We start from the raw sequence: 16584 nt of genomic DNA on the forward strand, positions 1-16584 counted from the left end.
AGGATTTCTGAAATGGGTGCAGTGAAGGGATCAATATGATTTTTGGTTGCTCAACAAGAGAACCTCTTCCATTTGCTGGCATAAATCTTTCTAGTTGTAGATTTGTGAGAAGAGATCAAAATGTGTCATACTGCAGGGGAAATGTCAGGGAGCCTGGCTAAGATGGGAATTGGAGAAACCAAGCTGTCATTTTGAGGGTCGGAATAAAAGGGTGAAGTGTTCCTGACTGATGCATCAGAAGATCTGGAACTGGGTCTAGGATCCAAGGCTCCTCCTGGAGATGGGGCCAAAGGAAGGGGAACCAAATCTGACAAGGCCACTAAGGTGCAATGAGGATTAGCTTGCAACCCAGTGATTTTGCTTTCTGAAGAACTTTGGGTATTAGAGGGAACGGGGGAAAGGTGTAAAGTCGTCCAGGGGCCAATCGTGAACAAGTGCATCCCTGGGTAACTGTCCCTGTTGGGTGACAAGGGCAAAATAACTGCTGCATTTTGTATTCATGGATGCGGCAAAAAGGTCGCAGCAAGGCTGGCCCCACTTGCAAAAAATTTGATTCGCAATTTCCTGCTTCAGTGACCACTCGTGTGGCATCAGAATTGCCTTGCTTAGCAAGGCTGGCCCCACTTGCAAAAAATTTGATTTGCAATTTCCTGCTTCAGTGACCACTCATGTGGCATCAGAGTTACCCTGCTCAGCTTGTCCGCTACCACGTTGGATTTTCACGGGATGTGCATTGTAATCAGAAAATGCTGAGAGGACACCGCCCACTGCCATACTCTTAAACCCTTTTGGCACTAGGGTTAAGATCTGGTTCCACCTTGCTTGTTGATGTACCTCACTACGGACATGTTGTCTGTTTGAATTGAATCGTTCCCGTCATTAGAGAGCCCTGAAGTGCTTGCAATGCCAGAAGTACCACTCTCATCTCCAGGACGTTGATGTCCAAGTGGTATTCATGTTGTTGCCAAGTTCCATGAACAGTCTGTCCCAGATAATACCCCCCCCATCCTATCTGGGAAGCATCCGTGGTCACTGTGGCTATTGGATGGGGAAGGATGAATGGCCTGCCTATCATTACTTGCGTAGACTGAAGCCACCACTGTAGATCCTTTTTACAGGTCTCCATAATGTGGATCTTGTGTGACATGGGAAGATTCTGCATGGACCATTGATTAAAAGAAGCCACTGCAATATCCTCATATGGAAGCGTGCCAAGGGAACTAGTGCTATTGCTGCTGCTATTGAGCCTAGCACTTTGAGGACAAATCTCACTTGAATCTTTTTTCGCCTGATCTAAACTGACACCTGATGTCGTATGGTTCACACTCTCTCCTGAGGCAATTTTGTGATCATGTCTTTTGTATTTAGATCAGCCCCTATAAATGTAATATGCTGACACGGCAACAAGGCAGATTTTTCATAGTTGATAGTGCTACCTAACTCTGAGCAGAGACGAATTGTGGTGTACCTTGCTATGATTAGTCGATGCTCGGTGGTGGAGGTAAGGAGCCAGTCGTCTAGATATGGAAACACCCGGAATCCTAGATGCCTCAGGTGAGCCATAACTCCTGCCATGCATTTGGCGAACATTCTGGGGGGTGTAGTGAGACCAACGGGCAGAGCTCTGAACTGATAATGACTGGCTCCCAGTCGGAAGCGTAGATATCTCCTGGATCGCCTGTCCATCTTGATGTGGTGGTACGCATCCTGGAGATCGATGGAGCACATCCAACTGTCCTTTCCCAGAAAGGGAAGAATGGACTGCAGTGTCACCAACCAGAACTTTATTTTTTTAACAGACTTGTTCAGCCTGTTGAGATCCAACATGGGTCTCCAGTCCCCTGTTTTCTTTAGAACTAAAAAGAACCTTGAGTAAGTTCCAGATCCGATTTGGTCTGTGGGGACTTCTTGGATGACTCGTTTGTCTAGCAACCTTTGAACTTCTAGGTTTGCTTGATCCTGTAGATTGGGTGGCACATCTGGGATGGATTTTTGTTTTCTGGGAAGAGGTGGCATGGAGAAAGGAATACTGTATCTCCTGGATATTACCGACTGTACACATGTGTCTTTTGAGATACTTTGCCAAGCTTCTGGGTACAGTGACAATCTGCCCCTGACTGCCTCCACAGGTGGACAGGCGGGCCTCCTTTCAGGAGTGCTGGAAGGGCCTACAAGAGAACGTATCTCTGTCGCCCTGATTCTGCGGACCCACTCTGCTGCTAAGGCAGTGTCTCCTGTTATTACTTCCGCTTCTGCCCCTGGGGGAAAAATTACCATGTGCATCAAGCAAAGCTCCCTGGGATTTCCGGAACTACATTTTTTCCACTTTTTTGAACTTTGGGATAAGGTCTAGTAGGGGCAGAGAAACGTACTCCCACAGCAGAGAGAGATTTGCCATCTTGCTCACACCTGGTAAGAGTCTCTTTTACCTTGGGCCCGAACAATGATGAGCCATCAAATGGAGCGCTGGTAAAGGAGGACTTGAAGGGCTCCGCGAACTCACAAAGGCAAATCCAGGAATGTCTTCATAAGGCAATTCCTGTGCCTGCTGCCCTGCTTGTTCCACCGGCTGCATAAGAGATGAGTCGCATGGAGGAGTTGACTACAGAAGACAAGGTCACAAGCTGGGAAGCATTCTTATCTGAAGCCCCCACAGGTGTAGGATCCTGAAGAGCATCTCCCAGCTCTTTGAGGAGATCCCCCTGGAGACGAGTGAAATGGGACAAATAATTCAGTAACCTAAGGTTAAAGGCCACTAGTGAAAACTACACACTTCCCGTATCTATCCATCGTACAGAACTCTTTGTTCAGCGGATGGAGGGAAGAAGTTGTTTCTGCTAATTCCTTCTTTGCGGCTGCCGCAACCACCATAGCATCAACTGGAACCCCCTTAGACAGGAAAAGCTTGTCCTCTGGCGCTGTGATAAATTTATTGGGCCTCCTCGGAACTGGTTCCATAGATTCTGGGGAGCTCCACGGCTTTCGACTGACCACCCCCAGTAGCTGGTCGAAAGGAGGAGACACCCAAGAGGTGGAGGGTCGGGGATCCAAAAGCCTCCAGGTACACTGATTCGTCTTCAGAAGAGGAAAGGGATTTCCAGCCAACCCTCTGCCTGAGGATTTCCAGGATGTCTGAAAATGAGACATCCTTCAAAGGGGACCGTGTAGACCCTTCTGTGTCCTCCAAATCTTTGTCTAAAATGAGAGACTCGGGGGAGTCTATATGCTTCCTCTTACAAGTCCTCTTCCAGAGGACCTCCTCAGAGGGGTACTCTGGGGAGGTTTTGAAAGGGGGGGTCGCCTGAAGGGGCATCCTGGGGCATTGGTTCCCTACGCCTTGGATGGAGGGGTGGTGTGGAGGCAAACACCAGCCCCAAAGGGGACAGAGCAGCTGAACCAGGAGGTGGAGTGGTCTGGGAGGAAAGCACACTCCTCATCACCTTGAAGGCACCACGATCCTGGCCCAAGAGATTCTCTGGCTCCAAAGAGCCCGGAGATGTCCCTCGCACCAAGGGCGATGGCTCTGAGGCTGATGTAGGAGCCGAACTCACCTGCTCTGAAGCCCAGAGTGGGAGAGAAAGAACTGACAAGGGTCTGATCCTGCTCCCCCCCAGAGTCAACGAGGGAGTCTCAGCCCCCAGATCCCTCAACAGAAGATGGTATCGAAGAGATCGAGCAGACGTCAGACCCGAGAGATCAGTGGTTTTTGGGTCCGATGGTTCCATGTACTCCGGCTCCGAACTCAAATGAGTCAAAGGAGGAATTGACGACTAAGTAGGTTGGACAGTCGGCTCCACATCCATATGGGCTGGGCTCGATAAAATTTTTGCCAAGGCTGAGTCTTAAGTAACCTCTTCGCCACCCTCTCCACATCATCATCCAAGAGGCTCCTGGAGGATCGAGAGGAATGGATGGACAAACGGTGACTGCCCGTCACAGACTGGAGCACAGGACATTGAGGTATAGAGAATACTGGCTCCAAGGAGGGAGACTGGTTTCTTTTATGGCTCCTGGTCAGTTCAGAGGACACTGGAGGAACCGAAGGAGATTGTGTCTTGTCAGATCCAATGAACTTGTTTGTTTGTCATGAGCCTTCAATGGTTCCGAGCTCGCAGCTGAAGAAAATGCTTTTTTGGAGGGCCTATCTGATTTGCCTGCCTGATCCCCTTCCATAGATGCCTCGAAGGGCACTTTCAGTAACCCTCAGAATCAACTTATTTTTCCACTCCTGCAGGACACTAGAGCTACTACACTATGACAAATGGAACAAAAGTCCTGCAGGTGAACAGCTCCCAGGCAGTATACACAGATAGTATGGCCATCAGTCAATGACATCTTTTGAGTGCAGGAATCACATTTCTTGAATCCTGAAGGTTTGGATTCTTTAGTTGACTCCTTGGACATGTCTGATAAATTCAGTAACTATCACAACGATTATTTATGACAGTAGTAGAGGAAAAAACAGCCAAAAGGACTAGGTGTATGTATATTTATATTTATATATATATATATATATATATATATATATATATATATATACATTTTTTTTAAATCAGATGGGAAACAAGGGACGGAAGCAGGAGAGTCTCTAAGTTAAACAACAACCCCTCTGACTGGGGAGATGCCTTTAACTTAAACGGGGAGCTCCCCTTGAAAAAGGGAAAGTAAGAGAAAGGGGGGAAAGAAAGGGAGAAGAGAATCCTCTAACTAAAACGGATTTGTGGTGGATTAGTAGGCCTGAGAGAAGGAAATGACGGCCTCAACAACAAACAGCAAAAAATAGTGAAAAACAGGAAGCTAGACAGGAAGTACCTAAACAGTTATCAACCCCTAACTACAAGGAATACTACAATTAAGAAAATATTAGGATTCTTGACAAAAAATAACAAGAAAAAGCACAACTTAGCCTGAGCCAGTGGCAGACAATCCCAAAGCTTCAAGCAGCAAACGAGATCTGGGTAACTCTCACTAGGCATGTTGGGATGGGGTCTAGCCTCGAACCAGTGGTAACTCTCGAGCTTTAGGATACGGCCGAGTGGCTCTGAACCCACCAAGCAAGAATGAAGGCAAGATAAGGACAATATAACATCAAAATGTCAAGTATTTATATAGTAACTAAGAATTGGATGAACTTGGCAGAGATTTATATGATAATACAGTTGTTCAATATTAGTTAAAGATTCATCCAGAGGTAACAATTGTTACACTTGGTGTGCATTAGACAGAAGAAAAAAATCAGAGACTACTAAAGCAGGAATTACCTACACACACTTTGTGTTTAGTTGTGTTAAAGTAGAGTAGTGGGAGTGAAGATGAAGTGAAAAAGGAGAAATGGAGGAAGATGAAGGAGGTATGAAAGGGCAAGGCTGATGAAGAGAGGGGCTTTGGTATAAACAGTTGGTGAAATGTAACCGAGATGTTTTTTTATCTCTAAGGGCGAGACAGATACTAGATATGCGTAGAACAGGAAGGTGGATGTATGTGTGAGATAGTAGCATGTTTGTGAGATAGATTTTTGAATAAGAGATGTTTGCTGTTCAAAGTTCGCCTGGACTATTGCATAAGTAGAGCCATGTGTCTGATAAATAATGTTTGAGTTGTTTTTTAAATTGAGTTCAGTTGCTAGTGGTTCTAATAGAGTGAGGAAGTATATTCCAGATTTTTGCTACATGGCATGATTATAGAGAGTCTGCCACAGTGTTTGTAGATTTGGTGACCTGTAATAATGATTTATTTGTTGAGCCAAGTGTATGTTTGTTGGAATAAGGTTGGATTATGCTAAGGACAGCAGGGATTTTATCAGGCTGACTGAGTAGTTATAAGTCAGGAGATGTGGGAATTCTAGCCAGGAGAGTTTTCTTAGGAGAGGGCAGTGGTGTGTCCTATGTGAAGAGTTTGTGTCAAATTTTGCTATTTTATTAAACTGTGTTTCTAGTTTGTCTAGTTCTGTCTTTTTAAGGTTGGTATGCGTGAGGCATAGAGGAGAGTTGATAGGAGCTGGTTCTTGCAATGGCTACTCTAGAACTGTCTGTTAGAAATTTTTTATTTCTGTATAGAGTTCCCATCTTTTTATGTGTATTTTTGTATGTAAATCAAATCTCAGTTTAATGTCAATTAGAACATCTAGTAATTTAGTTTGTTGTTCGGGCACAATTTTTGTATTATCTAATGCAGTGATGTAAGATGATGGGGGGGTCTAAAGTTCTGGTGGTTTGAAAGATCATGAGTTTGGTTTTGTTGTGACTGAGTATGAGCTGCGAGTTAGACAGCCAGGATTCCATTTCAGTAAAGGATTTTCAAGTTATGTCTTGAAGCTGTTGGGTGACAGATGCTGCACATGTAAGTGTAAAATCATCAGTGTATTGGATCATGGAAGCTAGTGGGCTGGTAGTACTGAGGTCATTAGTAAAGATACTGAAAAGAAGGGGGCTGGGTATGGAACCCTGTGGGACACCAGGTGTGACTGGGAGTAGGGGGGAGAGATCTTGTAGCCACCTTACTGCTTGCTGTCGGTCTGTTAGTTAACTTTTGAACCATGAGAGAGCGTTAGGGCTAAGTTGTTAGCACGGTCATTAACTTACTATGGGAAACTTCATCGAAGGCCTTGGACATATCGAGAAAGACTGATGAAACAATTTTCCCTTCATTTCTGTATTGGTTTATGGTATTGGTAGAGTTGAGAAGTGTGGTGGTGGTAACTATGGTAGGGTCTGAAACCATGTTGGGATTTGGATAGTAGGCATACCTCTCAACCTCTTACAGCAAGAGATATGAACAAAGCCATGGGGGGACAAAAGCCCAAAAATAGGGATAATTTTTAAATACTGCTCTTACAAACTTAGAGAGTTAATAGAATAACTGGCTTTACATTAACATGGATGTTCTGAAGGGTATGAAGTTTGAATCTCCAATATCTATCATTTTTTACTTCAGTCCTCAATGATTTGCCAGTGATTTGCTGGAAAACCAAGATTTTATGAGGAACAGACCAAAAATATGAGGCAAAAATCTGGACAGTTTAGAGGTATGCTAGTAGGTTATTAGTTGTGAGGTAATGAAGAAGTTGAGAATGAACACACCTTTCTAAGAGTTTAGATAGTGGGGATACTATGGCGATGGGTCTATAATTTGTGAATTCAGTGGACTGTCCATCTCTGTGGAGAAGGATTATGTGACAGATTTTCCAGATTAATGGGAAATGTTGTTCAACAATAGATCAATTAATCGGTATTGATACGGCATTGGAAATGTCTTCAGTTGCTACTTTTAGAAATTCAGTTGGTAGGTTATCAGCAGCTGTAGTGATAGGTTTTAGTTTTTTTTAGTTTTTCTATGGTTTTATTTGACATTTGTTGACCGGGAATGTCTGACTGGGCTTGTGCACATTTTCAGCAGAGGCCCGGGGAGAAAAGCTCCACAAAATATTACATACACCATAAAAATGTTTACAAACAGTACAGTATACAGGAGGTAATATAAACATGCATTATAATGCTTGGATTCCCACTTGTAGCATGAGAGTTTAAAAGGTGTTATTTAAAAAAATGGCAATAAAACAATATGTTCAAGTCATTAATACATCTCCAACACATAAGGAACTCCCCATTTAGAGGGGGAAGTAATGACAATTACCTCAGAGTTTAAGATAAGAGCAGAGAAAGTACTGTACATCAAATCTTAGTTCTTACAGGCAACAGCATGTTCATCAGTAATCAGAAGCAGAGGGAAAGTTGACAGAGAGAGAAGGTGATAGAAAAAGGTTAAGTGTCAAGAGAGAAAAAAAATGGCTATGGCTAAAAGAGGGAAAATTAGAGATTTTTTGTTTAATTTATAAATGAGAGAAGAGTAGTTGTCGTTAGAATAAAGTGAAATCTGAGAAACAGGAGTAAGCTAAGTGGGAAAAGAAGGAAGGAGGTAAATATGAGTAGTGGAGAAATTTAGTGAAAAAAGGTATTAGGAGTTAGTTCTGTGGCTAGAATTAAGTATGAATTGAGAAGGGGCTGTATGCAGTGGGGGTCAGGTAATTAAGTTCACAGTGGTTGTGCACAGGAGCAAGTCCAGGTATTAGTAAAATGGACTTTTAGGGCGATTTTAAATGGGTGGAACTATGTGATACATCTAATTGTTAAAGGTAGCTTATTCCAGTGGATAGAGGGAATATAGTTGTAGAGAGTTTCACCAATTGATATTTTAGGTTTGTAAATGTCAAGGAGGATTTGGCTGGTGCTTCTGAGTTTTCTGACTGGGAAGTAGTAATTTAAGATGTTGGAAATGTTAGGGCAGAAGGAGGATTTATAGAGGATATAGTGGATAATATTAAGTTGGGAGAAAAGAAGTTGATTGGGGAACTTAAGCCATTTCAGTGTTTTCAAGGCCAGGTAATGATGGGATTTAGGCTGAGTGCTGGGGACGAATTTAGCTATTTTGTGATATGTATTTTCCATCTTATTCAGTAGTGTTGTCTGTAGGTTAGTGAGGATTTGGGAACCACAGAAGAGACAGGGTAGGAGATGAGCAAGAGAGAGTAACCATCTTGCCTCTGGTGTGAGATATCTGTTGTTATGGTATAGTAAGCCTAGATTTTTGGTTAGTATTTTTGACACAGTAATTTATATGAAGGTTAAACTTTAGTTTATCATCAATTATGACCCCTAGTAGTTTGGTATGGGATTCAACATTGATGGTGGTGTTGTCTAACAAGGTGATAGTGAAGGTTGAGGTGTTATGAAAGAGTGATTTAGGCAGAAATAGAAACAGTTTAGTTTTCTTAGCATTGAGTATTAGCTGGTTATTGGTTAGCCAGGTCTCAATATTTGTGAAAGTGCATGGATTGTTCTGGGAGGTGCCAGGCTATTAAGAATTTTAAGGAAAGTAATACTGAAATGTTCTACAGCAGTATCTAGGGGGCAAGGACTTGAGAGGAGTCCAATTGCATTTTTAGGGTGTTCATCAGTTCTTGAGGGTTACATTTTTTCTTGTTTTGGATTTGACGAAAGACCATATATTTAGTAGGGTTGATATTTTGTCTGAGCAGATAGGTAGGTAAGTGGTCACTGAGACTATCAGGTAGACAGCCATCATTTTAATACTGGGAGGGTTTGTTTGTCAGGGGTCACTCTAGAATAGAATGTCTATTTGAGTTTTTATCAATTCTGGTAGGACTTTGGATAACTTGTGTAAAGCCAAAGATGCTGATATGACTGCTGGGAGTTTGTCAGTTATAACTTGACCAGTAGGAATTAAAATCACCCATGAAGATGGTTTCATGGCTAATATTATTTGAAATAGTCCTGCTCGATGGATGAAACATTTTTGCCTGGTGGTATATAAATGGCTGTTTTGGCTATATACTTGTTGGGGTTAATTTGTAGCTTGGTTGATAGTATCCCGGTGTCACCTGGAGTTGTTATTTTGAGCTTTAGTTGCTTAGTATGAGGTTATTTTTTAGATAATATGGCTAGACCTCCTCTTCCCTTTTCACCTTTCTATCTGCCCTTAGTATGTTATAACCTGAGTGGTGATTTTATTATCTGAGATATGTGGCTTCAGCCAAGTCCCTGTTAAAATGGCTACACCTGAGGAGTATATAGAGAGGGAAGCATGGAGCTCATTAACATTGTTGAGAAGACTTCTGAGATTTAAGTTCAGAAGTAGCAAGTCAGATCCTTTGCAACATAGGTTAAGTATATACTGTACTTGAGGGTGGGATGGAGGGGAGTAGCTAGGACCTGGGTTGGGATGTATATAAAAATGAAACCAAAGAAAGGTACAAGCCAGATAGCCAGTCCCAGATGATTGTTTATTCCGCAAATCCACAACCAACACTGATAAATCGCACTGCAAACCAAAGAACATTAACGTAGTATAAAATATCCTAACATTTTCGTCGTATCACTTCATCAGATGAATACCACAATCAAAATTGACTGTTTAAATAGAAGTTTAAAATGTTGACATCCAATGAAAATAAAAAACAATTAAAACCTTGTTTAAATTGCGACGTGTTTGAAATATTTTGTTAAATGCGAAAAATATACCATAATATGTACGTATTTAAAAAAAACGAGAATATTATTCTAAAAACTGAATGTTCACTGTCAGGACCTGATTTTATAAATCAATAAAATCAATAAAATAATAAAGAATTGAATTATATGTAAATGAAAGTGTATCAAGTATATGCAATAAAACAGCTCCATCTGTTGGTGAAAGTAAAAAGCATTCTTAAAACATGAATATACTTTTCCAAAGTTTCCCTGAGTTGTGATATGGATAACAAAAGTGAAAGCCATAACTGTTCAGTACTAAATCCTTAAAACATATTATGAACAAATGTAATGTTAAAACATTTTTTAAAAACAATGAATAATGTAAATATTATAGATACAAAGTAATAGTTTAAACATATGAATAATATTGTATATGAGTGTATATTTTATAACGTAGCAGCCCTTAGTTTCAAAACGGGCTTTACAGATACCATGTCATTAAGGCCTGGGGGATGACTGGCATCTAAAACCAGCTGCCAGTACAATTCCCTATATTCTAAACGGGTCTCCCAAAGACCACCCCTAGGGTCTATGGGTACTACCTCAATAACAAAGAACTTAAAATTAGCTTTCTCACAGGTTAAAGTATGTTTAAATAAAGCATTATTGTCGTTCTTTTTCCTTATATCATAACCGTGTTCATAAATTCTTTGTTTTAACCGTCTCTCAGTTTTGCCTACATAAAATGAATCGCATAAGGCACATAAGGCTAAATATACCACCCCTGAGGTGTTACAGTTTGCAAACCCGTTTGTATTAATGTATTTGTTTCTACTTTTTATATGAAGGGTCTCAAGGTTCAATATATTACAACAGTAACCACAACTACCACACTTATGTGTCCCTTTCTTGTTGTTATCATATACATTGTATAAATACTTATGTGCACCCCCTTCCAAAATATTTTTTAAACTTTTTGTGTTGATCAATGAACTGTCAATACGTCTTAAAAAGTCCCAGGAATCTTTTAAAATAGTCTTGTTTTCCAAAATAAGTGATTTAAGTTTAGAATCTATGTATTTAGCCAAAGGTGCAGTCACTGAGACTTCAGCCGAAAGGCTGGTATTCATCTGATGAAGTGATACAATGAAAAAGTTAGGATATTTTATACTACGTTAATGTTCTTTGGTTTGCAGTGCGATTTATCAGTGTTGGTTCGTGGATTTGCGGAATAAACAATCATCTGGGACTGGCTATCTGGCTTGTACCTTTTTTGGTTTATCAGTGCAGTTTCGGGTACTTGTGACCAACTTGCTTGTTTCATGTATATAAAAATTATTAGAAGTTTATTAGTTATATTTATTAGTGTATGAATAAGACTGGATATGTGTTTCTGATACCTAAGTGAGATGTTTTTTGGTACTTTTTTAAGTGGGGGGTAATTAGTGATTAACTTGGTCAAGGAAAATGGTGTTGAAGATAGTGGGTGATACTTTCAAATGAGTGATTTGGATTTTGTGGGAGTTGGTAGATGTACTTTTATAGCCTGTTTGGGGTGAGGTTAGTTGTGAGTTTTATGCTGTGAAGTGGGCGGTGGTTGAGAGAGGTACAAGTAATATGCCGTATGGAGGTAGCATATTGGAGCGTGTGAGCTGTTCTGGGAAAAGAAAACTTTTTTTTTATTGCTTTATGGTGAACATCTGTGTGATTCTTCCAAACCAGAACTTGTTATTCTCCCTTTCTGGAAGATTTTCACTTACTTTCTCCAAATTACTTTTCTGCTGGCCTGGTACATAGACAATATAACTACTAGCAAAATTGTGCTTATATTGATAACTTTTACTGGCTTTTTAAACAATTTTTCAGTTCACACACTGTGAAAGCTCTTAATCAACTTGCTCAGTGGGCAGCCAGCATGAAGTCCTCACATTTCTGCTACAAGTTCTTTTGAACTGTTAGTTATGTACTGTATAATAAATAAACACTTTGATTTTGAAAAAAATAGTTTTAGAAGCACCAGCACTGAAATACGATGCTGTGAACTGGTTGTTTTGCAAAAAGATGCTAGTCGAAATGAAAAGGGAGCTGTGATCTTAAAGACGAACACACAAGTTACCTATGACTCAACAGCATTTATAAGTGCGTTAAGGTGCGTAAAACAGATAGGCTCAAACAAAAATGGAACTGTTTGCAACAGTATATGGATATGAGAAATTCTATGATTATGTCCACAGTAAAATCAGTTCAGGTGGAAGAAGACCATGAACTCTTGCAAAGCACAGTGAGATTTTGTACATTATCATATAATGATGATCCTGGGCATTATTCAATGCCTGCAACAGTTTATGAGTTATGAGGGAGAGGGAACCAGGCACATTAAAGGAGGTGGGAGTGTACATGGTTGAAATTTTGTTTTAGTGTTAAGGTGTTTTCCTTCCCTAATACACAAAATGTTTAAGTGCCATTAAAGCATGAGATGTAAACATTATCCCTGGCGTCTAGTGTACCCCCCTGTCTCTGTGCTGTTATGGCAGCAGATGTATAGTCGTCCATGGTGGGTGGAGCCACCCCAACCCCCACCCATGTGTTTAAGGGCTATTAATAATGAACAATGTTAAGTGTCATCACTGGTGGCTATTGTTCCCCTGACCTACATGTAAGTGCCTTAAGGTATGATACAAATCAATCCTCAGTGGTGGCTAGTGTCCCCCCCCCTTGCAGGATTTGCTCATTAGTCTAGACAAGTGTGTAGGTATAACTGCACCCCCTACACACACAAACCTAACCTACCCGCTTCTGTAATCCCCGCACTGTGATTTCCTGGGTACGTACACACACGTATACACACACACACACACACACACACACACACACACACACACACACACACACACACAAAACTCCCTGGGTCCTTAACTCTGCCAAGATGAATGAACATGAGCTTTTGGCTATGTTCATTAGCAGAAGCTGCCAGGAGTGGCCATGCTAATTTACTCAGCCGCTTTGCTGCACAAATGCCTTACTGCAGACAGTTCACAGGGAGAGCACATGGCTAAATAGCAAATGCCTCTTCTGTGACATGCCTTATTAGCATTTAGCAGGCTAGAGAGACAGCTCACAGTGATTCTGCAAATCTTTGTGTTGCAGCACCACATAAGGCTGTCTCTGAATCAGAAACAATTACCATGAGGTGTACACTTTGTGGTAACCTTTCTGAATTTGGCCAGTGGTCTCTGTGGGTATCTCAGTAGTCTGCTACATTGCAATCACCTTATATTTTATGAGATTCCTCATGTGCACAACCCACAAATGTCTAGCAGGATCCCTAATATATCAAGAGAAAAGCTGTTGCTAACATCTTCAACACTTTCAACATGGTTATGTTTCTTTGTCTTCTTTACTACAATGTTGCAGTTCTGCTGGGCTCCCTCATTTAAAACAGAACTAAAATATAGTGTGTGTGTGTGTGTGTGTGTGTATAAATATATATATATATAAATATATATATATATATATATATATATATATATATATATATATATATATATATATATAAATATACATATATATATATATATATATATATAAAATGAAAACTAATCCCAGCTATCTAATGAAGTACTTCCAGGCTCTCTACCACATTTCACTTTTTCTTTTGTTTCTCTAGGATACAGAGGTAGATGGTTTAGCCTCCCTTCATTACGTCTATCAAGCAACTTTGTATCACTTTATCTACCCTCTTCTGGTTGAACTCTAACTCAAATATACTTTCTGTGAAATATGAATTAATTCCTGAATTTCTTCCTCCAGTCCTCAGTAAAATGGTGGTGTAATTTCCTGTGCATTGTGGCATCTCCACAGAAGTGCATGTACCTTGTCAGAGTGCTCTACGGCACTACAGCCAGCAGCAGTATAACAACATGGAAGGCTTTAATCTGGATTATCAGACTGCTATCACCACTTCATATCTACCTTCTGGGTTTCTGGGTTCCATTCAGAAGTCTTTGCTTCTTCATACTGAAGCTTAGTAGTCATATGCATGGAGTACATGTCAAACTTTCCATTTCTTACTGATCCTCTTCATACATACCACGGTTTATAAACTATTAGAGGCCTCAGTGGCATGTACAAAAATGAATACTTTTCTTTCAGATTTACCTCTTACCCTGCTGTACACCTATCAGTAAAACTACATGAAAAGGACGGACTCCCAAAACACATTTCCCTAAACTGTGTACTACCCTATTGGCCATACACCACATATTGCCATACTGCAACTTCTCCTGTGTGGATAAGAAACGGTTGCTAGAAAAACACAAGATATACTAAGTTTATAGCTACCCAGTTTCCAAGTGACGCAGTCCAGAATGTCTGTCAAAACTATAAAAAGTGAAGGACTGTCCATTTTATAAAAAGTGACCTCATGTATTTTCAGAACCACCTTACCTTTCACTTCCTCGAAGCATCTTGGGATCGAAGTATCTGTAGTCATCTGTTTCCTGCATGACAATATTAATAAAACAATAGATATTACTGTTCACCCAAAACAATCATGTAGCAATACAATACATTTATTTGGATGTATACACAATGTGACACATTTATCTGACAAGCAGAAACTATAAAGGAACTCAGCATTTTAAATCACAGAAATAAAGTGCATAAAGTCACTACACATTAATAACATTCCCTCGGTGAATGACTGATACATGATCATTCAGTTCGCTTTTAAAATTATTGCTTACATTAAACATGTATGTGGTATGGAATGTCATACCTCTAACAGCCTATACACATCTTGCATTGCAGAGCATTTTCTGAAAAATACATTAAGATAAACAAATGCAAATATTTTGTGAACAATAAAAGCTATTAAAATAGTACGTGAGCCACTTGCACAGATAACACAGTAAGACAGGAAAGAAAGGGACCCCCATTGTAAAAGGGATCTTGATGGCAAGAGAGGCACCAAACAGAAAATCTTTTCCACTTAGACAAATATGGTTTCCTGATATTGGATTTCTTGGCCTCCTACAGAACCAGAAGCACATACTCAGAAAAGAAAGGTGGCTGAAAGGAATCAAAACCCTTTCACTCATACAGTCAATTGAAGAGTGAACAGGTAAGGATAGTTAAGACATCCCTTGTCTTCTGTGAGAAAATCCACCTGGTGAGGTAACTTCTGGTAATTGCCGCTGGCCAGATGTAAAAGAAAGGGGAACAAGTGCTGTCTGGGCCAAAAGGGTGTCACCAACAAACTTTTGGGAGAATCTTGCCTGATCTTGTGCAGAACTCTTGGCAGCAGGGGAAGAGGAAGAAAAGCATACAGAAACATTCACCTCCAGGGAAAAGACAGGGCATCTACTTGCCAAGCCAGAGGACTTAGCACACTCGAACAAAATAGAGGAAGTTTATGTTTGGGAGCTGAAACTGGAGGACAGGTGAAAAGATCTAAACAAGGCAGGCCCTACCAATGGACCATGTCCAGAAACACATCTCTGTGAAGCATCAATTCTTGAGCCTACGTTCTGAACATGCTCAGAGGGTCTACCACTAAGTTGTGCTATGTAGGAATGCAAACTGCCTGAAGAGTTACCTGATTATTGACAGCTAGATCCCCAGCCTGAAGACCTGTGAAGATTTTCAGGAGGCCAGGAAGAGCCTTCATCTCTTTAATGTGGATATGGTCTGACCTCTAGTGAGGGGTCCTGAGATCCTGAACCTTCAGAGGAAACAAGAGACTTCACATCCCAAGTTTGAGGCATCTGTGAGAAATTTGTTGAATCTACTCCTGGAGCTCAATTTTGAGATAAGGGAGGAGAGGAAGCAGGAATTCCAGGGGGCAGCAATGTTGTAGCCACCCCATTTTAGGTACCACTGAAGCTTTCTCATATGGATTCAAGGCTAGAGGAAGCATGGTGATGGTGGAATCTATACACCACAGAACTCAAAGGACTTCCCTGGCCATGACAGAAGACAAAGGAAAAAGGGACTGGAAGAAGGCTGTCAATGAGAGAACCTTGGGCAGAGGAAGAGAAGCCAACATGGGAATGGTCTAAATTTTGCAACTGAGAAAAATGTGATCTTGGAAGGGGGTGAGAAATTAATTTTTGAGATTGACAGTGAATCCTAGACTTTGGAAAAGAAGAGTGGGTGAAGTAGAGATCCTGTAAGAGACTTCTAGGAGAAAGAGCATGAAGAAGCAGGTCATCTAGATAAGGAAAAATCTATACCTTGTGGAGCCTGCAAGATGCAATGACAGGAGCAAGGCATTTGGTGAATACCTTTGGGCAGTAGAAAGGCCAAAGGGCAGAGAAGACAACTGAAAATAAGAGGAAGAAACAGAGAAATGTAAACATTTTCTGAACAGAAGATGGATAGGGATAAGAAGACTGGCACCCTTAAGATCCAGAGAAAGGTATGAGGATGAAGGAGAGGAAACAGGGTCTGAAGAGGCAGCACTCAGAAGGCAGGGAGTGTTCCCTTGTCCTATGTTATGATTCAAGAAGAACAAGCGGGGTAGTTCATGTATATGCTTTATTATCTAGAAATACATCAGGATGGATAGCAGCAACATAAAATAAATGAACTGATT

The 16584-nt window shown here is 40.8% G+C and overlaps 1 protein-coding gene across 3 annotated transcripts in view; it reads right to left on the reverse strand.

Moving 5' to 3' along the window:
• SCFD1 (sec1 family domain containing 1) overlaps window positions 1–16584 on the reverse strand; it is a 3579547-nt gene that overhangs the window by 588770 nt on the left and 2974193 nt on the right. For all 3 annotated transcript variants that reach the window (XM_044073814.1, XM_044073812.1, XM_044073811.1), the window contains exon 21: window positions 14436–14488. In XM_044073814.1, coding sequence (XP_043929749.1) covers window positions 14436–14488 — 53 coding nt within the window. The remainder of the gene's footprint in view (window positions 1–14435; window positions 14489–16584) is intronic.

This window comes from Protopterus annectens, chromosome 6.part0, assembly GCF_019279795.1.
Source record: "Protopterus annectens isolate FY-2018-M chromosome 6.part0, PAN1.0, whole genome shotgun sequence".
NCBI lineage: Eukaryota > Metazoa > Chordata > Ceratodontiformes > Protopteridae > Protopterus > Protopterus annectens.